Source organism: Tyto alba, unplaced genomic scaffold (assembly GCF_018691265.1).
Source record: "Tyto alba isolate M040663 unplaced genomic scaffold, T.alba_DEE_v4.0 Super-Scaffold_28, whole genome shotgun sequence".
Classification (NCBI taxonomy): Eukaryota; Metazoa; Chordata; class Aves; order Strigiformes; family Tytonidae; genus Tyto; species Tyto alba.
Genome location: NW_024881302.1, coordinates 4,859,460 through 4,882,936, shown reverse-complemented (window position 1 = coordinate 4,882,936; position 23,477 = coordinate 4,859,460). Strand labels below are relative to the sequence as shown.

The 23,477-nt window shown below is 41.8% G+C and overlaps 1 protein-coding gene across 2 annotated transcripts in view; it reads left to right on the top strand.

Annotated features, from left to right (window-relative positions):
* FOXK1 (forkhead box K1) overlaps positions 1–23,115 on the top strand; it is a 57,273-nt gene extending 34,158 nt beyond the window's left edge. Inside the window, exons 3-9 of one of the 2 annotated variants that reach the window (XM_033000327.2) lie at positions 3,401–3,557; positions 4,821–4,967; positions 6,717–6,910; positions 8,056–8,222; positions 8,888–9,169; positions 11,104–11,328; positions 13,626–23,115. In XM_033000327.2, coding sequence (XP_032856218.2) covers positions 3,401–3,557; positions 4,821–4,967; positions 6,717–6,910; positions 8,056–8,222; positions 8,888–9,169; positions 11,104–11,328; positions 13,626–13,846 — 1,393 coding nt within the window. In that variant the 3' untranslated portion in view covers positions 13,847–23,115. Of the gene's footprint in view, positions 1–3,400; positions 3,558–4,820; positions 4,968–6,716; positions 6,911–8,055; positions 8,223–8,887; positions 9,170–11,100; positions 11,329–13,625 lie in introns of both variants that reach the window. The other variant, XM_033000326.2, reaches the window with a different exon arrangement.
* Positions 23,116–23,477: the final 362 nt, after the last annotated feature.

Here is a 23,477-nt window from a genome sequence, read left to right as displayed (position 1 = left end):
AAGCTAAGATTGCCTGCATGGACAGTAAGCATGGATCACAGCAGTAAGGATGTCTGAGAGCTGGGTGAAATCGCAGGTGAAATACTGAGAAAATACGCTTTTTCTCAGTAAAAGGTTATAGTGTCAAAATAGATCAAGTTATCGCCAAATATTGATGCAATATTAATATCTAACAAATTGTAGTCACTGTCTCCACACTTGATTTTTGTTTTAAAGCACAAACAGGTGTTTGTAGGGAAAAGTCTTTTTGTTCCATAATATTTTTAAAGGTGTTGTGAGTGCATGTAAGCATCCCTGGCTCTAGGTGGTAAGGAAAATTCCAGGAACTCCAGGAAACTGATGTCACTGCATTGTGTTTGCTTGTTTTCTTTTGACTGCACTAATGCTTAATTTTAACTTAACCCTCAGAGAGGTATTTTTAGTAAAACTGTTTCTTCGCTCCTTCTGTCCCTTGTTGGGACACACACACACAGATTGTCTCTCCCTGTTTTCCAGTAGTCAGCTGTTTCTCCCTTCCCTCTGAAGAGCTCTCTGATGATTGACTGAGAGCTCCAACATTTAGCAGCATGTGTTACCCTGTCTCTTTGCATGGAGCGGCTAAAAGTTAGTGTTGTTTATTCTGTACCCATGTCTTTTTGATCATTGACCCAGACTGAAAGGAAGCAAGTCTACCTAGACAAAAGTGCTCCAATCTGGTAAAAAAATAATACCGCTTCCAAATCTTCAGCTACTGCTGTGGACATCCCAAGGGACTGCTGCTGCTTTAGGGGACTGTAATGTTCTTCATTGACTGTCTACTGGGAAAGGCTGGCTTTTCTACAAGTTAACAACACTTTGGGTTTAGGTTAGAAGGGCTTTGTCAGCAATCAAGAGAATCACAGCCCTGCAGGGTAAGGGTTTCTCCCTTTGTGGTTGTTGGGTGGTTTTTTGTTTTGTTTTTGTTTTGTTTTAAAAAAGGCAAGAAATCAAACTTAAAACACCTTATCACCCTCAGAAGCTAGAATTTGAACAGCAGAAGCTGGGCAACTTGCTATGCTGATCTTGAAACAAATCAATCCTTGTATCTGAACTGCATGGGTCGATCTTTGAAGCCATACTAGTTTCATTTATGTGTTTAGAAAAAGGCACAGAAATACAGTCCTCTGCAGAGCGTGGATTTACTGGAGAACTTTCTCTCTTCCATATCTTTGACCTGAGTTTTGGCTGCTGTCTCTGGTTTTCTGTTCATGTATTTCTGCAGATGAAGAACAAAATCAGAAAACTGTTTCATCTTATTCCATTCCTAATCCGTGTGTTACAATGATTGCTCAGGTGCCAAACACAAAGATAAAAAGAATAGCTGTGGTTTTGGTTTGTCATTGTTTCATGTATGAAAACAGCTTTCATTTGTAATTATCTACACGTTATAAGGAGTCTGTATGTGGAGAAACTATTGAAAAATGACAGAAGAATAAATTCACACCAGCTCCCCATGTGAATACTAAGACATCAAGAGTGTCTTCTCGGGTTTAGCATTATCCACTTCCAAAGTGGGCTCAAAGAGTGGAATAGCAAACTTTGATTCATTTTCCTGCACAAACAGGTCTCTGCTTTTTGAAAGACTAGGTAAGAAATGCCTTTATCTCTGACAAAGGGAGATTTATACTTACGGTCTCATCAACATTATATACTGTGCACCACCAGAAGGCTTCACCGCCTGCTGTGCTCTGAGTAGCATCACCCATTAATGCCAAGGACTATTGGTGGGTGCTGAAAGGGTTACCAGGTGCTGTGCAATGGTTTGCATGGCTAGTATGGGAGATGGGTGAGGCTGGGTTTGCTATTGCAAGGGTTTGTTGTGGCTGGATATTTCTGTTGATGCTTTCCTCTCCCCCCATCCTGCACTTCACTTTTAAAAGAAACCAGTCTCAGTTGTGCTGAGCTCAGCGCTGCAGCCATTTGCAAAGATGCCACAGGGAGAAGCAGCACTTCTCAGTTTATAGGCTGGACTGTGGTAGGAAATGGTCATTCCTTGTACTGTCAGATTGCTTGTGCACTGAAGGTATTGCCCATTGAGCAAATGAGGATTGTCTCACAGTTTCCTCTCCATCCACATGTGTATGTTTGTGTGGGGGAAGCTATTTAGTCAGTCACCTTTTTGAAGAAGGGACTGTGATCTGTTTTTTCATGCAGCATTTAACACAGTGCTCTGAGTGTCAGTTACTGCATTTATTTGTGTCAGGGTTAGCACTGCTATTGGGCATTTGACTGGTAAGGGGGTTGTTTATGCCAGTTTTACTGAGTTCAGGTTCCCATCTGTGGGCTTCAATTTGCATCTCTTCATACAATTTGAACTGCTTGTTTTGCTATGTAAATCTGCATACTATTTTGCTTTCTTGTTCACTGTTTCTCTGCTGTTAAGTAGGAGACATATGTAATCCTGGGATTTGGCTATATGTCATGCTGCTCTGGTGTTGCACCCCTCGATGCCAGATGGCCTAAAATACAGGAGAGAGAAAAAGGGAACTTCAGATTTCCAGACTCATCCCTATTCTCCTGTCCTTCCAGCCCTGCAAATCAAGGATGTGTGATCCCTAGACAAGCTTTTATGATTAGTTCTCATCTTGTAGCGCTCGCTTCTGTGTGCCTGACTGGTGCTGCAAATTAGAGCCACCTTTTATTTGTTTGTAGCTTTTTTATCAGCTTTATCATGGCTTTCCTGCTCAGTAGCTGTTCCTCTAATGCCATCTCGTGGTGGCTTCGGGGCTCTAAATGTCTTTGCCCCATGCTATCCAAAGCTGATGAGTGAACTACCTTCTGTGTTGTATACTAGTGACTGCAGCTCCCTCTTGTTACCTGCATTTGTGCGCTGGTGAATCAAGGAAATATCTGTCTCTAGCTGTGTAGCACTGAATGGGGTATGATTTTCTGAAGCTCAGGTGTTGTGTTAGACACCTTCATGGCAGATGCCTGCACTTGGTGCTTTGATACTGTAAAAAAAACATAGCCTGTATCTGTTAGAACGATTGTTTAAATATTATCTGTGTTGTAAGGAGAGTTGTGTGGTGTTCATTCACAAGTTACAACAGCAAGCTTTTTATTTAGTTAAGTGTTCATCCCTTGCATGTTGTTTTAAGTCCCACATTGTTTCAAGTGCTTCTCTAAACACAGAGGAGTTGTTTAATACTTTGAGACTCTGATGTCTTGTGATTGTAGAAGCAGGGGGAGGGTGTCAGGATTTTTTAGAAATTCCAATTTTATCTCTGACTGGGCTTTGGATAAGCCACAGAGGTAAAAAATAAGCCCAGTGCATATCTGCTTCTCAGTGACTTGGGAACTTTACTGTACCTTAGAGAGTAAGAACTATGTTGTGTTAATAAATGAAGTAACAAATAACTGTGTTTCTTTTTTACCTCTCCAGTGTTCCCAATTCTTGCCCGGCCAGTCCACGTGGTGCTGGATCCTCAGGATATCGTTTTGTTCACAACATTACCTCGGATCTGCAGCTGGCAGCAGAGTATGCTGCAAAAGCAGCGTCAGAACAGCAGGCAGATGCATCTGGCGGGGACAGCCCAAAGGTTCAGAGAAACATTACTTACCCAGCAGCGCTCACTGGGAGGCTTATTAAGACCAGGCAATTCGTTGTCAGTGCTGGATATAGTTAAATGGGTATAAGAATACCCTGGCCATAAGGGTGCTGTGTACAGTGTCCTCCAGGGTTTTGAGTCCATGCGTTTAAACTAGCATCTGTGGTAGATGATGAATCTGCTTGATTAGCTGACCAAAATGTATTCAAGTCATTCACTAAAGTGGTTAAGTGAGAAGACTTTTTTGCTTGATAAATCAAGAACCCATAAAGAGGTGCATTAAAATTCAGATTCTTGTTTTCTCCTTCTAATTAATGGTATTTTGCAAAACACAATTGGAGAAAGGGGAAGCAGGGAAAGAAACCAGATCCTTGCCATGAGAAATCTGTAGTCTGACTTTAAAACAAATACAAGGGCCTGTTAAGCCGGCGTTAAATGAGGAGAGCAGCAAGTGGAATTTTGATTAAAAAATAACTTAGTTGTAATGATAAAATTTAATTTTGGTGAGCTGATCTTCAGATCAAAGTTAAAGGTCTAGATCCAAAACCACCTGATTTGGGATTGGGTGGAGGAGCACAATACTAGATGGCTTTTTTGTAGATTGAATTCTCCCTTGAGACAAGGGCTGTTCTTGATGGAGTAATATGAAGAGCTGGGAATATGAGATCTGGCAAACAAATTAAAGTTCCTAGAATGAAACAAATCCTGCTGTAGAGGGGAAGGGACAGGATCAAGTTTCATATTGGGCTTGTTGCTGGGAGGAGAGCTGATAGCATACTTGCGTGAAATGTTTCTAACAAAGTGAAGCTGTAGCTAGGCAGAATTGAAGGCTTTAGTTTCATGAACACTGAGCAGTGAATGTACGCTACACCCTCTAACTCTTTGCTTCCAGTTGTTTGTCCTGAGCCTGTTCCTTGTGCTGGTGTAAGTACATGTGGTAAATTCAGTGGGGAGTGGCATCAGATTAAAGTTAGTTTTTTGTGTGTGTGTTTGTGGGGAGAGGGAAGAAAACACTTTGATCTGGCTCAGTCCTGTCATCCTGTTTGCACACAAATGCTTGTGCTAAATTAGGAGGTACCAGTATAAAACAGGAGTGGAAGGGAAGAGGGTGATGCTGCTCTTAGTTGCCCCTGATGCTCTCTTAGCATCTGTGAAAGCTACAGCCCAGTGTCGTTTTTTTAGTTTGGGTGGTTGGTATATTTTAGTGTAGAAATGCTGTTAGTGACTAAATTTCTGTTTGTTTTTTTTCCTTAGGATGAGTCAAAGCCACCCTATTCTTATGCTCAGCTAATTGTGCAGGCTATATCTTCAGCACAGGACAGGCAATTAACACTAAGTGGGATCTATGCCCACATTACCAAGCATTATCCATATTACAGGACTGCTGACAAAGGCTGGCAGGTGAGTTTTTGACACTGAAGAGCTTTTAAACTACTTCGACAGGGCTTATCTGCTTTGAAATGCTTTTATTAAAGATTTGGGGCACTGGGAATAGAGCTGCTTTGACTATTCCCAGAGTGAATTTGTTTAATGTAAGCTAACTAGTTTGTGAGTGATTAGTTTTTTTTTTTTAAATACTTTTTAGGGCAACGTAGTGTATTACTATTGGACTATCTGGTGTCTGAAACCCTATTAATGCTGTAGTTATGTGTCTTTCATTTTTAGTTTGTTTTTTATTTTTCAACATTGTTGCTATCAGTCAGTCCTGCACAAATACTTGCCTGAATCTTGCTCAGTCCTTCACCTTGTCTTTTGTTTGTCATTTGTCCAAGCAGATGATGTCTGTCCTAAAACTGAGGTCCCAGGTTTTAATCTTAACACCTGAAGTCATCACAGATGTTTTGTTTTCCTCGTGTATCAACTGTATTGCCTAAGTCACAGTTTGCAAGTTTTGAATCTCAGAGTGCAAACTTGTAGAGCTTCGAGTCTATGCCTTCCTTGTGGTATTAAAGGAAATCTGATGGGCTTTGTAGGAGAGTTTGGATGTAGTTAACACATGCTAAATCAAGCTTAAATGTTCACTCGAGGGCTGCTTTCAAAGTTCCAGAAACCTCAGCTCCACCTGCTTTCAGACTTTTCTTGGCATCACACCTCTCAAATGGGTGTTGTCATTTGAATATAATACACTAATGCAGCTGGAAAGACTCTTGCAGCTGCTGATTTCATTGTGTTCAACTGGCAGGAGCAGTACTAGTTGGTGCACTTTGAGTACAGTTGGAATAAATACATTTCTGCCTCCCTGGCTTTTCCCTGCAGTTCTAATTAATTGTGGAATTCACTTCCTGCCTTAACCTGCTCAGCAGAGTTATGCTTTGTGAACGAGTTGCTGCATCCTGCTTCAAAGAGCTGTATTTCAGTGGAGGGTGAAGTTGTCTTTTCCCCTCCCCTACCAGTGGTATTATAAGGCTTCACTTGTAGAGAACTTATCTAAAGCTACTACAAAAGCTCTTGTTTTGTTTTGAAAGTGGAAGAGGAATGAGCTTATGCACACTTGGGCTTACTGAGCCTTTCCCCTAGCCCAAAAGGCAGTGCTACACCCAGTAAGAGGTGGGCTTTTGCAATGAAAAAGGTAAATAGTCTTGTCAACATCTGGAGAGCTGTACAGTTCTAAAGTAGTGCCACATAGATGATGGGATTTCTCAGAAGCAGCTGTCTGAGGGCATGTTGGCTGGCTTGTATTATGATTACCGTGAGATGCCGTGTCCTTTAGGGCATGTTTAGGCACACTGATGATCATTTGGCAGGTGAGCAGTTAGTACAGGCTCCAGCAATTTTTTCTGCTCACCTAGAATAAAGCCTGTCTTTTGAGAGAGTTCTGATGTGGTTTACAGTGATTTCCCCCTGCCTCAGCAAAGGGTCTGCTTTCCACAGAAGAATCACTGCACTGCCTGGCTCCAGATGTATTTACATGATGATGTAGTACCAAGCAAACCTATCTTTCAGCATGGTTATCAGAAACTCTGACATGTTTCCCCAGGTTTTCTCTTGCAGTTCTGTGATTTTGGAGCTGTGTGAGCTGTCTTGTTTGTCTTCAACATTGATTCTGGCAGTGTGGGTTTTATTTTTCGAGACTGTATGGTGAAACCCATTCGTATTTGTTATATGCTTCCTCATGGCAAAATAATCATCTCATTCCTCTGCTTCCTGCAGAATTCCATTCGGCACAACCTCTCCTTGAACCGTTACTTTATTAAAGTCCCACGCTCCCAGGAGGAGCCTGGAAAAGGTTCCTTTTGGCGAATTGACCCTCCCTCTGAAGCCAAACTAGTAGAGCAAGCATTTAGAAAACGAAGGCAAAGAGGAGTGTCCTGCTTCCGAACACCTTTTGGGCCTCTCTCCTCCAGGTAACTTCAACTTCCTCTAATCTCTGTTCCAGACTCATTACAAAGAAAACAAACAAACTTCTCCTGAAGTACAATGAGCAAACTTTACTTCTGTGCATAGTTCGAGAGGTAATATAGTTAAATAGTCCTGAGGCATAACCTGAAAACCATTCTGACTTAAGTGTTTACCCCCCAAAAAAAAAATCCAGAACCAAACTACAAAATATATCAAATAACATATCTGTTTAGGCATCATTTCAAAGAAATTCAAAGCAGTTATCACTGGAGTAAGTGTTTTCAGATGCCAGTCTTTCATTTCAGGGAAGCTTTGTTTAGATGTGGATTAGATCATAGTGGGAATAAATTTTGTGGTATTTAAAATACTCTTCTATAGGGAAGATCAGGTTGATCATGGTTGTCAGCAGTGAAGCAATGGGGGGTGTTCTGTGTAGCTGTTCCAGTCAGCGGTGTAACTGCAAAAGAGGAGCTGTGTGCAATGACAGCTTTCTCTGAGCCCTGTAGCTGTGAAGATAAAGACTTGCAATTCAACACTAGCTGGAGCAGTTTCATGTAACATTCCTCCCACACCTCTTCTTTTCTGTCTGTTAAATGGGGGGAGAAACCAGAAGAGAGGTTTGCAGCTGATCGGCTTCTATCCTGTTTGTCACTGAAGAAATGTTCAATTCCTCATGTGTTTGGCCACGTGGGAACTATGTGGTTGGGAAGGGAGGCAACAGGGAGCAACGGCTCTGTAAGCATAGCCAGGGCCAGGCACTTGCATCTACATTGCATCTTTCTTCCTCTCCCCGTCACTCCCAAACACTGACAAAGATTCTTTGAGAATGGCCTGAAGTTATAAAACTGATCTGAACATGAGGCACTCACAGCTTCTCTGTCAGCAGCGGATCTTAAAATGAAATGTTAAGCATACTCTGAAGTGTCTAGTTTCCTTCAGCAAGGAGTGATATGGCAGTATTGGGTGCTAGAGCATTTGTGAGGTTACTGTGTACCTTTCAGCTCTTCCCAGCAAGACTGTAGTGGGTAATGTGGAAGAAAGTCTGTCCTTTGGCGAGAGAATCCTGTATTGGAGATAACTCTTGGTCTCTACTGCTGTCTTGTGGCTGAAATGCATCTACACTTGCCAACACTATGTTCTGGTGTTTCAGGAGTGCTCCTGCCTCCCCTACTCACCCTGGCCTGCTGTCGCCTCACTCTAGTGGCCTACAGACTCCAGAGTGCCTGTCACGGGAGGGCTCACCCATTCCACACGATCACGACTTTGGGTCAAAGTTAGCCTCAGTTCCAGAATATCGGTATTCACAGAGTGCACCTGGTGAGTAGCTCTTGTTTCACGGAGGGTGACTGTTCAGTTGCACCAAGTGCCATGCTGAGGCCATGGCCAGAATGCTTCTGCCACTGTCCTACAGGAGGATCTAGGTGTCTCCATTTCGTTGTTAGAGACTGATGTATATGCAACAGATAAAAGAACGGTAGAAACACATGAGCTAACTTTGAAGTAGGTGGCTCTAAAGAACTGACAGCAAAGTAGCCGTGGCACTGTGTAGCTTGCTCACACTAGTTTACCAGCCTTCTGGATCAGATGAGCTTGGCTGTGCAGAGCTCTGTGGTGCTGTGACCAGGGCCTTAGTAATTTCTTAAGCATTGGTAAGTATCAGCTTGTCAGCTATGCTGTAACTGGCCTGATATATAGTGTTCCTGGTGAAGTTGGAAGACAAAGCTCATTAAGTAAAACTTCATTATTTTTTTTTGTGCTCATGGCTCTTGTTCACAGAAATGTGCTCAGATGGCAAGTAAGGTTTTTGTAAGTTAAGAAAGAGATGATTGAAAGTGGTATTCTTGAAGCCTTATTTTTTTTATTCCCTACCCCCTACTCTGGCCAATGCTGAAGGACTGAGTATTGCAGATTAGAAGTACATAGATGAAATGAATGGAGACCTTTTTGCTTCTCCTTTTAATGTATGCTTCTCTTCTGTTTAGGATCTCCCGTCAGTGCCCAGCCAGTGATTATGGCTGTTCCTCCCCGACCATCTACTCTGGTGGCAAAACCAGTCGCGTACATGCCAGCATCTATAGTGACTTCACAACAGCCTTCGTGTCATGCAATTCACGTAGTTCAACAGGCTCCCACTGTTACAATGGTCCGAGTTGTGACCTCCTCTGCAAACTCTGCAAACGGATACATCCTCACAAATCAGGGCACAGCAGGAGGAGCTCACGAAGCTGCAGGAGCAGTGTTGGACTTAGCTGGTGACCACCGAGGTAGCTTTTCACCTCCCTTGCTACTCCATCAATAAGTCTTGAGCAGGCTTGTGGGGAGGGGGGATGTCAAACGCTGTTTCATTCACTGGGTGCTTAGACCTTAATAAAAGATGCTTCTCCAGGTAAAACTTAAACCAAATAAGGGTTCATCCATTTGATGTCTCCGTCAGCGAGTAGGACAACTGTGCTGCCTTGTCTGTTGTGGGAAACAAATCTAACAGATTTTGGAGACTGAAAAAACATTCAGAGCTTTAAATATTTATATTATCCCCAGTGGCAATATTATGCCTCTGTATTGGTCATCTGGGTGTGCTATGACAATGTGTGCTTTTTCTAGCCAAAAGAGATGGCCTGGGAAAGGCTGAAACATCTGCTTCAGAGTGGCCTTGTAAATAAGCAATTGAGCCCTTCTTTTCAGCAGGCCTGGATTCATAGAGGAAAGCATGTGCTTCTGGAAGTGCAGGCAATGCCCCATTAAAGCAATCTTCAGAAACCAGTTACAACAAAGGCCTCTTTTCCTAAGCTGGAAATTCCAGCCTTGGGGCATTTAGTGAGTTGAGTGTTCTCTTACTGTGATCTAGACAACACCTTGTCTGCTCACCATTTCAGAAGGGCTTAGTGCTACAAGATAGATGTGTATTGTACCAGCAGCAAGACTAGTTACTCTGATTGCTTTTATGTGGGCAGTGAGGCAATAGTTCTTCTCCAAGGGAAAGAAAAAAATTACAAAAGACCTTTCCCTACTGCAGTAGCTGGACCATTGTCCTCTTTAGTTCATCACTGGTTATTCTGCTTGAGTTTCACTTGCATTCTCTAGAAATTCCTGTCTGGATCCATACATGTTCCTGAAGCACTAACAGTTGCAGCTGCTCCCTTTTTTCATTCACTAGTTCTTGCTGTCACTTGTTCTTTCCCTACTTGTCCCTCTCTTATTCCCACTAATATCCTTTTCTAGTCTTTACTTTCCCTTTGTTTTTCTTGCTCCATTTTCCTTCCTAATCTCCCTGCCTTCCTTGCCTTTTTTCTCCCTTCTTCCCATCAGCTTGCCTGCAGGTCTCAACAATGCTTATGTCCCATCTAGCTCCATTCCTGTTGTCTGCTGATGTTAAAATAGAAGTTTTCTCTTCCTACAGGACTAATAAGTTTGTGCTTCCTGCCTGCCTCCTTTGCTTTGAGACCCACAGAGCCCCTGGAAGAGAAGAGTGGCTCTCCTTTTCTGCATGCTCTGCAGGAAGCTGTCCTCTATCTGTTACATGCCTGCTAAACTGACCCCTTACTTGTCCTGGGAAGTGAGATAAGTGGTTGAGTGCTCTCAAACAGTTATCTCTATCCAGGAGCTCAGCTCTCCTTGGGGTTTTTTTTCAGTTTTGTTTTTTTTAGCTCCCTCCTGGTTTCTTCCTGTACTTCCATAGCTGGCAAAAGCTTGCAATTGTGGGAAGACCTCCTTTGTAAATCAACCTATGTGCAGGCATGACAGCAAGCTGTTGCAGACTTTTGGCTCCAGGCATTGTTTAAGATCTTAATGCCTTCTCCTGCTGTGTGGTATTGAGAGTCAGGCCAATTTGCCCATAATTACAAAGTAGGCTATGAGATTTGTGGTGACTGCTGTCCATATCACGATCTATAATGTGCCAATAAGGGAGATGATGTCTTTTGAGGACAAAGGGTCAATATTATAATCTTGATTTTTTTTTTTTTTTTTTTTTTTTTTTTGGCTGAGTGGCCTATGCTATAAGAATGTTCTTAATATTGATAGAGTATATATGCAATAGAGACTATTTTAGTGTATTCAGATATTCATCCCTGACCTGTGGTGCTGAGGTATTTACACATCTAAGCCTGGGGTATGTGTCACTGCTAAAATGTTAATGGGAATAAAGCCTGCTCCTAAGCCAGGGTAGTAAATGATTGTTGTCTGTTCTACTCTTAAGTAGGCATGGATGAAAAGCCAACTATCGCATTTGCCACAATACCTACAGCCAGCCGTGTTATTCAGACAGTCGCCAGTCAAATGGCACAGGGTGTTCCAGGACAGACAGTCACGATCCTTCAGCAGGCAGCTCCAGTGACCATCGGACAGCACCAGCTCCCCGTGCGGGCAGTCACTCAGAACGGGAAACATGCCGTCCCCACCAACAGCATCACCGGCAGCGCTTATGGTAGGCTCTGTTTCCATTGCTTTCTGGTTTTTGATTGCTCTCTGGGCTTAGCAGTTAGGCTGTAAAGCTGTAAGGGTCTTCTCTTCATAGTATATATCACGTTATTCCATATGTCCAATTCCAAAGGTTTTCCAGTTCTTCAACTTCTGTGGCTGTAAATGTCAGTGGTAGACTGTCCGACTCTGTTCCCTTTTCCTAGTAGACAAAAATTGCTATCTATCATTGCTTCTGAAAAGTCCAGTGTCTTCCCTTGTCCTTGCTATGCATTTATTACTATTTATACTCTCTACCTTTTGAGGGTTACTTGTTGAAAGTGTTAGTAATTCCTGCGTAGAGCATGTTTCCATTTGTTTTGTTCTGACAAACAGCCTTTGCTTTCAGCATGCCAAATAACAAAATTTTCATGGTGCTCTTTAGATCTTGTGAAATATGACTCCACAGAGTATTAAGAAAATAACATATTTTCCCATCTTAAGGTCTTAGAGCCTGAGAGAATTGAGATCTATTTCATCAGGTGAATGAATGTAGGAATTTTTTTTTATATGCAGGATGTATTCTAGCCATTTGTCAAGCCTGATTTTTAAAATCCCACACTAGCTATGTCTTGGCAGCCTCCCCTTATTGCTTGCTCAGCACCTCAGATTTTGTTCAGTTAAGGATGATGACTGGGGATGGTAATATTCAGGTTTCTTACAGCCCTTTTCAATGAGATGCTAAGCACCTCTGCTGTCCCAGGCTAGTGCTTAGGGAGCATTTGAAATGAAGGGCACTGGTGGGATTTTGATGGCTTTCATGAAGGTAGGAGTGTTTCTACAGAATTTTCTGCCTTATCTATTCACAGTATCACCTGAATTGCACTTGAATTGCAAGAATCTTATTGGAGCAATGAAAAAAATGATAGCGATAAGGGGTTTTTTATGCAACTAGGATATAAAGATATTAAATAGGTCAGATAAGTGGAGTTGCTGCCTACCCAGCAGTAGTGTTTGTCTAATGTAGAATCAGACAGTTTAACATTTTTATGTTAAGATATTCTAATCTTACCAAAATTTTTCTAGCTCTCATCAAACTGGAAGGTATTTCACTTACATCTGAGGGGGTGTTTTTTTGTAAGTGGTAGTGAATTTTCTGGTTCACAAAACGGAGCACGAGTCTCTTGACTCTTGTCTATACAAAGTTAACTTCCCTTCAGCTGCATGATTTAGGTTCTCAGAGTCAGTGAACTCTAGCTGGTATCTGCCCCCATCCTTACTCTATTTTTTTTTTTCTTTCATCCTCTTGATACTCTGCAGCCTCCTTCCCCTGCATTGCTAGAAGTTGCTGGGCTTTGAGGGCCTTTGTTCTGTTTGCTTTGTTTATTTATCCTAGGGCTCCTTTTCTGATATACTTAGCAGTGAACACACCACTAACATTCTGTCATTCCATCCTTTGCAAATCAGTCTGGAGGGCAGAGGATGTGCTGTCTCCTGAGTCCCCTTTGGCTGCCTCTCTGATTGATGCAGAGTCCAAAAACTGCATGTGTCTTGTTTTCCAAGCAGTGCTGTGTGCCAAAGCCAGTGTGTAAGCACATTCTCTGTCTGGAACTAGGAATTGTAGACATTCTTATGGAGGGTTGCTACTTAAATAGTCGTCTTTTCCTCACCACTTTTATTAATGGGAGGGTGAGATCTTTTGTCAGTACTGGAGTACAAGATTGGGAGATGGAAATTCCTACATTCTGATCCCAGTTCTGATGGGAACTCATTTGGTTGTCTGGGGTAAGCTCTTTCCTGTCCCTTTTACAAGTGAGATGTCAGTACACTCAATATTTGGATTCTAATCTAGTTTCCCAACAGACTGGCTGTTATTACTGTGCAACCAGGGCTAAAGAGAGCCCTCTAAATTGAAGGCACAGCACACAGATGTTACAGCTTGCAAGAAGTTATGATTGTAGGTAGCCAGAGAACTACCTCTCTAAGAGGAGGTGTGCTGTAATTTTAACAGAGGCTTGATCCTCCCCTGTTGGAGATGAGTGCTTAGCTGACAGTGCCATATTTGACAATGGATAGGAAGAAGGAAGTTCCCCTATGAAAGGGGTTATTACCAGTTTGAGCTTGCACAAAGCTGAGATTGTGAGGGGAGAGGGAGGGACAAGGCTAGCAGTCTTTTCAAAATGGCCTTGAAAACAACACTTCAATATGTGCCAGCTATTGCATTTAACTGTGGTGTTTTGTTTTCTTTCTTTCTGGAATAGCAAACACTTGTGCTACTTACTTCATCACATTAATTCTCCTTCTCTCTCTTGTCCTACTTCCCAGCTCTTACAAATCCACTGCAGCTTCTTGCAGCCCAGGCCAGCTCATCCACTCCTGTTGTAGTCAGCCGGGTATGTGAGACAGGGACCGAAGAGACAACAGCAGCCTCTTCCAGTGAACCTGAAGTCAAAAGACCCCGGATAGAAGAGTCCAGCGGAGCAGTCCCAGCCCAAACAGGAGTCATCACATCTACAGTGCCACAAGGACAGGCAACCAGTGAATGAAGAACCGGTGGGAGGAGCTGGAGTGATACAGGGTGGGCGTGGGATGGCAGGAGCCCTAAAGCAGCTTTCAAAGAAAACAAACCACAACTGTAACAGCTCAAAACATAGCAGATAAAGAGCTCTTTTTAAAGTCAAATTTTTAAATGGGAGGACAACAGTTGTTAGAATCACAAGGTGCCAAAAAGAATGGAAAACCCCTCCCAAGAACCCATATCTGGAACTCTGTTCTGTCTTTACCTATGGGATGTTTTTTCCTTTTTTTTTTTTTTTTTTTTTTTTTAAGATTCAAAAAAATACAGACAACTGATTGTATGACTGCTGGGATATTTTTTAACTGTCTTTTCCCCTTTTGGCTCCAAGGGAATGGGATTTGCAGTTCAGCATCTAAAGGAATGTAACACAATTACAGTCTGCTCCCTGGAAAGAAAACTCCTCATTTTCTATGCCTTAATACTGTGCTTCTCAGAGCTTTGAACCATAGGACCATTTTTAAAAGGCCACCTAAGGCAATCAAATGCTGAAAGATGGGTGCAGTATCTCACAACAACATTAAAGTAACATGGTACCAAGCTTAAAGAAAAAGGCAAATGATTTTGTTTTTTAAAACAGAAAAATTCTGAATATGAACGAATGTTTATTTATGTGGGGATTCAGGAAGAAGAGTTATAGGGCTCAGCCACCTGGATTTTCAGATGCAATTTCTCTCCATTCCCTCTGAGGGAGAATAAGATGACAGAGGAACTGTATTAATTTGGTTCCTGTAAAGATATTAAAAAGAAAGGGTTTTGTACCTTCAATGATTTCTTACAATTATTCATCACTTGCTCTGGACAACAGCCAAAGTATCTTGATGACTGAGGATCACATTGGGAAGGGTGTCTCCAAAAGATTCTGTGTGCATTTGATTGATCACATCCTGTGCTGAAGCACCAGGTTTTGTTCAAAATGGCACTATAGGTAAAGACATTGCCACTGTCTCTGTGAACTTGCAAAAATATTGGTTGGTCTTCTGCACTAAAGCAGTCTGCCTTCACCTCCTGTTGGTAGTGTGGTCCTCAGCTCAATGGACAATGGCCAGGGCTGGATAGGAGTCTGTCACTGACCCTTTGCCCTGGCTAACAGCAAAGCTCCAGTGATACTCTTCTGAGAGAGAAGTTGGGAGCTGGAGTGAGAGGCAACAGAGTTCATGCAGTGTTTAATACCAATTCTGTAAGTGTATAGAGACCAAGGCAAAAGAGGCCTTTTATTTTCCATGTGGCAAAAGTCACTGGAGGTCTTCAAAGAGGTTTTCCGAAAGGAATGTTGAGGTTTCCTTTCATTGCCTGGCTCCCTTTCCCATCTCTCCTCCTTGAGGACCATTTGGGTTGGCCAGTAGGAGGAGGCTTTTACTCAAACTGTATTCCAGGCTCTTCATGTAGTACAAGTATGTCTTACAAGTAAAGCAGATTTGAGTCACTTCAGCCATGTGGAACAGTGGGTACATGTGATGCCTTGTGACTGGAAGAGAAATCAACCCCTGTGTAGCCTCCAGCTAACCCGTTTGGGTTTATGCCTGTTTGCAATCCCTTTGGCTAATGTGTCTTCTGGCAGCACAGCAGAGATCTCTTTAATTTAGAAAATGTTATGGCTTTGGTAATGGCAAAAGAGACTTTAGAGGGATGGGGTATACCTTTGGTAGGTTGTCCCCTTATCTGTATTGATTTATTGTGAGGCTTCTGTCTTGTAGTCTGACAATGCTATTGCAGAGCAGAGGGGCAAGCCCCTGCAAAAAGGTTTCCCCAATGTGCAGTAAGTGATACTGTCAGTATGTCATGGGGATTAGGGGGTAAGGCACAACTGTTCGATGTCTGCTGGAATCTGGGGAGGGAGAGGAAATCCGCAAGGTAACAGCTGACATCACTTGTTCCCTTTTAGGTTTCCTTTCACTTTGCCAAATCCTATTCAATAGCCAAGTCCCACTGCTTGAATAAAACCCAACCATGTTTTAATCTCAAGCCAATTGTTTTGTGAGAAATATTCCTGAAAGAAATAATTTCTTGGTCTCATGATTTGCGGTTACTCTCTGCAGTTGGAGGCACACAAAATATTCAGGACTGTTTGTTTATCTACAGCTAGGCTTTTATAATTTAGGTGTGTGCCTTCAGTGACAAGTTATTAGATTGGATGTTAGTACTTTGAAATGATTCTGTGAGGGAGGATTGTTACAAACCACAAAGTAATTGAAGCAGGCCAGCCTCCAGCTTTCAGTTTTCCTGCTAGGAAGGCTAGATGTGGCATAGCAGAGAAGCCCTTGGATTAGCTCTGTTTTCTGTAGCCTTTTCAAAGGCAGAATACAATAAAATGGGACTTCAAGGAAGAATGCACAAGTGAGAGTGCAGCATAGTTTATCTGTGATTAATCATTACTGCTGGTTTAGGTACAGGCAGGCCTCTGAAACAGCCCTGAAGCTAGGGAGGTTTCCTGAATCAGAGGAGCCTTTGAGTTTCCAGTATGTTGCCAAAGTTTTGTGGATTTTTCATTACTGCTGCTTTTCTCTTTAAAAGTCTTGAATAATTAGGCACTAACCTTCTGTAAACTAGTCCAGCACCATAGAAATACATCAGATGAATCATGGGGTTTTCATACACCAGCTGCTGCTTTGTAGATACCTCTTGAAAGTCCATCCTCAGGTTGCATGTGTAGATCTGCTTCCTTGGTATTTAACACAGAATAAAGTTTTATCACTCTTCCTTTTGTGGCTCAGGATGCCTGATGGTTAAGATGTGAGTTAAGGATAAGCAAATATCTTTGATCTGTTCACCCATTCTGCTTGAAGTGTCTGGAATTTGTCAATTCATCTTATCACGGGATTTTTGCTTTATCAGTCTGCTGCATCCCTCTGCTACTGTAGGAAGCAGCCATGTTGCTTGAAAACTTTTTTGGTAGGTTTACCTATACGTTACCTAGTATCAGGTGATGATGTAGACAGAACAACAGTTCTTACTAAATCCTGCTGAGAGCTGTGGAAAAATGTGATTCCTCATCTGGAACATGTGAGATGGAGACATCCTATTTCAGATGTCCAGATTAATTCCTTCAACACACCATGCAGTCGGGAAGACAGCACCACTCTTCCACTCTTTTTACGTATCAGTCCTGATTCCTGAGGCTTTCAGTTTTGAACACTGCAGAGGAATGAAAATTAGTATGAGAGTAGAATAAAGTCTTCAACTAGAAAGAAAATACTACCTTCATGGTTATATACTAGTACTTGGATTATTTTAAATTGATTATCTTGTTGTCTAAAAAGTTGTATCTCATGTCCTCAATTATATTAACTGAGGGAGGTTTGAGGAGGAGAGGAGTAGGAGGCTTCAGTGCGTCTTCTGCTGTCTGTATAATGAAGGTCAAGGCATGTTGAATATTTAACCTGCTATAACTTAGACCTGGGAGAACTTTAAAACCAAGTTCTTAATGTGTGAATTCACTTTTCACCATTCCCTACTGATTTTATTTATTTTTTTATCTTAGGCAATGACAAAGACTAATTTTACTTTGATTGTGATCAGTTTATAGCAACTTTTGTTGTCTCAGTTTGCAAAAGCTGAATGCAGTTGTTCTTGATTTTTATTCCACTGGAATTCCTTAGTTATTATTTTGTCTTGACCTTGGCCCTTTTAATACAGGAAGCTTTTTACAGTGAGATCAGTTTAATCTGATTTACTGATAACACGACACAATGCTGAGCACAGAATTGAAGTTCATGATTAGCTCATATTCTTCTCAAATCCTTTTTCTTCCCATATTCCTCCCTCCCCCATACCATTAACGCTGTCCTGTGTAGCATAGCCAGTCATTTTTATCCACTGATGGGAGCAACTCCTTTCATTAAGTTCTGCCCAAGGACTCAAGGATGAAAATACTTGTGGGATACGTGAAGCTCCAGAGCAGGTTGAGAAAGGTCAGTTTGGTCACCCTGTATTTAATTTTCATGCTGTGTTTTAGATATGTTACTGTTGGGCACAGCTTGTTCAGGAGTGTGTTTTCAGAGACATGTTAAAGCTTTGTAAGAGGAAAGAAATAGTTTAATAACAGCTGAAGCCTTTGCAGTGCTGCTGCAATCAGTGTCATGGTCTGGCGTCAGCTTTTGGGGGGTAAACTTGGTTTTGCATGTTTTAGACATCTGTCTTGTGTACTGACTTAGAACTGTCTTTCAGAGTTAACTTCCATATTTTTTCCCCTTTTTCAGTAGGGAAATGCCAGCAGTAAAATCTAACTTGAAGCACAGAAGGTTAGCGACCTATATCTAAGCAAGTGAGAGCGTCTGAGATTTCATACGGTGTGATGTGGAAAAGTTTTCACTGACTGCTGGGGATGTTAAATTGGTGTTAGAGCTTTTCATCTGTGTTAACAAGGGGCTTTCCCAGTGAGATATTTGATACCACTCTGACGTGTGCCAGCATGTAAATGAATGTCAAAATGTGGCGTGAAAGGAGAAACATTTCCCTGCCATACCTAGGTTTGGGGATCTTGGATGACAAGGATTTAATCTAGCAATAGTTCTCTGCCTTTCCGTAGAGGATTAAAAGTGGTTTCTTCAAGCTAACTGCATCTGAGGATTAAATTCCAGCTGGTTTCCAAACTTTGCTTCTGAGGTTTAAGCCATGACTTCTAAGTTATGATTTATTGCTGTGATAAACATAGATCACATAAAACTGCACTATTAGGGAAGATCAAATCTCTGTCTCTGTCATTGTCCAGTTGTAGAAATACAGAATAGCTTGAGTTGGAAGAGACCTTTGGAGGTCTCTGCTATAACCCCCTGCTGAGAGCAGGTCCAACTAGATCACATTGCCATGACCTTGTCCAGCTGATGTTTGAATGTCTCCAGAGATAGAAGTCCCATGACTCTGGTCTCCCTGTTCCACTCTGGCCACCCATGAGGTAAAACCTTTTTCTTGGCTATCTAAGAAGAATTTCATGTGCAGCTGTATGTGTTCATTGGCCTCTTGTCCTGTCACATCTTCACTCCTCTATGAAGAACCTAGCTCTGCCTTCTCTGCATCTTCCAAATTGGTAGTTGAAGGCACCAGTAAGATTTTCCCCATCTTCCTTTTCTTAAGCCTGAACCAACCTGGTTGTCTCAGTCTCTTCTTGTCTATCACATGCTTAATCGCTGCAGAAGGTCCCCATTTGTCTTGTACTGGGGAGCCCAAAACTCGGTACAGTAATGTAGATATGGTCTGACAAATGCTGGATGGAGTGGAAGAACCACTGTTTTCCTTGGCCTGCTAGCTACACTTTTGCAAGTAAATCCCAGTAACTTGTTTGGTCTCTTGCTGCAAGACAAATGTAAGTGTAAGAAACGAGTCACAACGTGAACTGGATTGCGTTAGTAAATATACAGCCATCTTGGCTCTCTCTTCCAAGGAAGAGTGCCAGCTTGGGTCTTGAAGCTTTTTGAACAGGAGGCAACACTGAAGGATCCCGATTGCACCTGTGCTTTACCTTATCAAATGATAAGTCAAGTTCCACACTGCACTGAAACTGAGTTTCGAGCCTGATGCAAAATATTTCAGGCTTTTTAGTCCTGCTGCTAATAAGTTGGACTAGAGCATTAAGAATGAACCTCTGAAGGAACATGACTAGCTTCATATTTTTGCCCTTGCTACACACTGAGCTTTTGAGTTTGCAATGCCATTCTATAACAAATGATCTGTTGTCCCTTGCCAGCTGGTCTCTCGGGCAGCTCCTATTTCTGCTCCCCATCCCAGCTTTTTCCCTCTGTAGTTTCTGTCAACTCCAGAGTCTTTAATCCAGCTCCTAATTTAATGTCATTGCTTGAAGGTCTGCATCTGGTGAGAATCTGTGTTAGGTTGCAGTTATACAACAGATTGTTCAGTCATGTAACTTTGTTTCCTTCTGGGTGATAAATTATGCCAAAGCTGCTAGTACTATAGCATACACTACTGTTGTAAAGTGTAGCTTACAATGGAGCCAGCTGTGCTGCAGAAAACAGTTACACTACAGGGTCATCTGGATTGCTGGAACTGATGGGATTGGGAAGTGATGCCGCCTTGCATTTTGATCTGCACCGGATCAGAACATAGCTGTGACTCCATGCTGGAGCGGCTCTGCCAGGTGGGTTATTTGCAGGACAGTCCATGTGTTTGTGCACACAGGTGTGGATATATGCATGCATAATAATCAGCAGTGGAAAATACCTAGCTGTGATGGTGAGCTTTCTCTGCTAGGGTGTCTTTCATGAGGCAGTAATGCAGCAGTGAGCATTTTACTTTGGCCTGAGCAAGACATTTTGAAAAATACTTGTTTTTCTTGGAGCACTATATTTAAATTCCAAATTTTTAATCAACTTTTAAGCTTTGTATTTATATGTTCAGAAAATTCTTTTGATACCTTTTCAATTTACCAACACTGAATTAAAGCCTTTAAGAATGTATGGCTGGTCCTCTCCTTATGTGTCACTTTAAGGTTCGGAGCTTGAGGGTAGTTGTGCCAAGTCTACCCCTTTGCTCTCAAGATAGAAAAAAACATTGACAATTCAAGGGTGGCAGCTAAGGAAGAAACCCTTTAAATATTTTTTTCAGAGAATATTAAATTAGAACTGTGTAAACATAAAATTTATATTTATTAACATGTGTGAGAGTGTGTATGTGTGTGAGTATAGGTATATAAATGGTCCATGACTATTTCTTTCTCTTAAATGGTACTTTACACAGACTTTTATACAGTATATTGGTAAATTCCAGCACCAGGCACTGATTCTGAAAGAACGATGTACCTATTTTTGTAACAAATGTGAGCAGCCAGTAGAAGCAGCTTTACTTCAGTGATTGCTTTCAATCCTCTCACAGAGCAGAAGAGCTGACTTGGTACTTGCATCTTCCTTGTGTAGAAGCCCTGCTTCTGGCTTTGCCATGCTTTCAGCAACCCCAGTCCGTGCTGCTTTTTCTGGCAAGAAAATCCCCCAAATGGCACTATTGAAAGCTGGAATCCTTTCTTGTCTCAAATTATCTCTAGATGTGGTATCAGGGAGTTCTTTACAGGTTCTGCTCTGTAAGTAATGGGACCTTATTTCTAACAGGGAAAATTAATGAAGGGTCCATGATGATACTGTAAGGTTGAGGAATTCCTCCCTGTCTGTCTTTCAGGTGGCTAAGCTAACACTGGGGCACTATAAAATAGTTTCTCTTCCTCTGTGGTGAGATTATTCTCTTTTTATGATGCTTCTGTCTCTTCATGGGGTATGAGGTGTGTGTGTGTATCCCTTTAAAAACAAATGCATAAAAGTTTTTCTAATGTTTCCATTCACAAGGAGTAAGTTTCACCTAACTGGCCAAATTTCGGTCGTGGTCTAACTCCACAAGGATCACTAAATTCACACAAGTGTGTTTTGACCTACTTGGGCATTTTAAGAATTATTCTTAAAAGCAGGTAATAATACTTGGCTCCCTAGTCCTAATTGCTCTTCCAGAAGTAGAAATTCCTTTCTCTGTAAGGACCCAACTGAATGCTTCACCACAATCACTGTCTGGTGATTTGGCCTTGGTAATTAAGGGAGGAGAGGATTGGTGGGAAGAAGAGTAACCAGAATAGGAGCAGGGAAAGGAAACAGCTTTCCTCCTCAGCAGAAAGCCAGATTGCCCTAGTATTTGGTTACTGCTGCTTGTGTGTCGCTGAGTTAAGCAACGCACCTTTACTGTGGTCTAGACCTTTCAGTCCTCCTTCTACTCCACCTCAGCTTCACTTAAAGCAGTCTGAAACAGAGCCTTTCTTAAAGCAAAGGGCAACGTTGAGGAGAAACGTCTGTTAGCTGAATGAAAAATTAGAAATGGAGCAGAAAAAGTGAGATTTCCTTCTGTTTCACTGCCTTGCTGCTAAAAGTCTGGTGCAGAACGTCCTGATGTTCTGCTGATTTATATGCTGTTCTTTGGAGATGGACAGGCTGCTAAATAGGCAAGTTGTTGCTAGCAAATGAATTACTGTAAATCTAAACTTGTCTTATGTCTCTCTTTCTCCCCCAAATGGGCTTGAAGTAGAAGGAACCAGAGTATTGTTTGTAAGATCACTATGCTTTATGGAAAAGAAAACTGAGAATATTTAAAAAAAAAAATTCAATATATGCTGATACAGAAAATGGGATGGCTTTAAAATATAAAAATCTTACAAGACCATATGTTGTCTTGGGTTCTGGACGTGCTGTTTATATTGTGATGAGACTGGCCTTGTCCAGCCTGCCAGGCAGCCTCCGCATAGCCAAAAAGAGCATTCAGGAGTCTGTCACTATCCAAAGGACTGTTATCCAAAGGACTGTTAAAAGCTGTTTAGGGATAAATCAAAAGATGTATGTGAGCAGTGGATGGTAAAGCTGGAAATTCAGATCCAGCTCTGAATATTTGCTTAAAAAAAAAAAAAAAAAAACCACCTAGAAAAATCTGAATCTCCCCCTGTTCCACAGATATACATTCCCACTGAGTCCTTAGGGGAAGGCTTCAGTGAGACAAGGACCTGAAATACCTCAGTGGCCTGACAGAGGTGTTCTGCTACAGAGATCTAGGGGAGCCTCACCCCTTTCACATGGATTTGGCACTTAAAGATGGGGACAGATGAGGGAACTAAAGCCATGCTTGCATTTCAGTTCCTGGTGTTGCCTGTATAAGACATCTCCAGCCAGATGTTTTGGTGTTTGTGGGTTTGTTGTTTTTTTTTTACAGCTGATATCAAAAGTATTTTTTGTGATATTTTCATTACCAGTGCTTTCTAAAAAGCAGGTGTGTATCCCAAGGGGGAAGCTCCATCTGGGGCAGTGGCTGTGAAGCTCATCATCTTTATCTGGCCGTGTTGCAGCACTGCTCCTGTGAGATGTTTAACTGCACAGGCAGACCGTGGCTCCCACGAGGGCTGGGAGAGGGTCCTGGTCGTGCTGAGGAGGCTGCTGCTCACCAGAGGAGACGGCAAATACAAGCATCCGAGGAGCAGGACCTGCATTTCCATATCAAATGGGATACAGTGGGTTTTGTTTTGTTTTGTTTTTTTTAAATATGGAGCCATACATTTTTTTAAAGTAATTTGAGATCCGAATGTGATTTCTAATGTATCAAGAACGTTAATATTTTAAAGCTATAACAAAGTTTTAAATTTCTACTATTTTTTTCATTTATTTTAACTGTTCTGTTACCTTAATTTGATGTATGTGGTTGGGGAATGTTGCTTCTCCTCTTAGCATTTGTTTCTATAACCAGAAATAAAATTATATATGAAAGAGAAAATACCCTGAGATTGCTTACTGCTTTTGAGTGACAGACTTGCATCCTTCCTTCCAACATAGTATTGTAGTGGAGTTAAGATTCCTGCAGAAGTTTGTGTTGTACAGTCTACCCCTTCTCACAACGTGAGGGGGCAGCTTTAGTATTTTTTTCCTTTTATTATTTTCATTAAATGCTGTAGGGGGAAAGTGTATGTCTGGACATCTTGCACTGTTCTAGAGTCCACAGATATCCTACTTTTGATCCCTTGTAAGTTATTTGGGAAGTTGTTAACTCGCAGCAGAGTGAGCATATGTACATGTGTGTGTTTGAGATCCCTAATGTTTCCCCTGGGGATTATGAACTATTCTTCCAGCTCTAGCTTT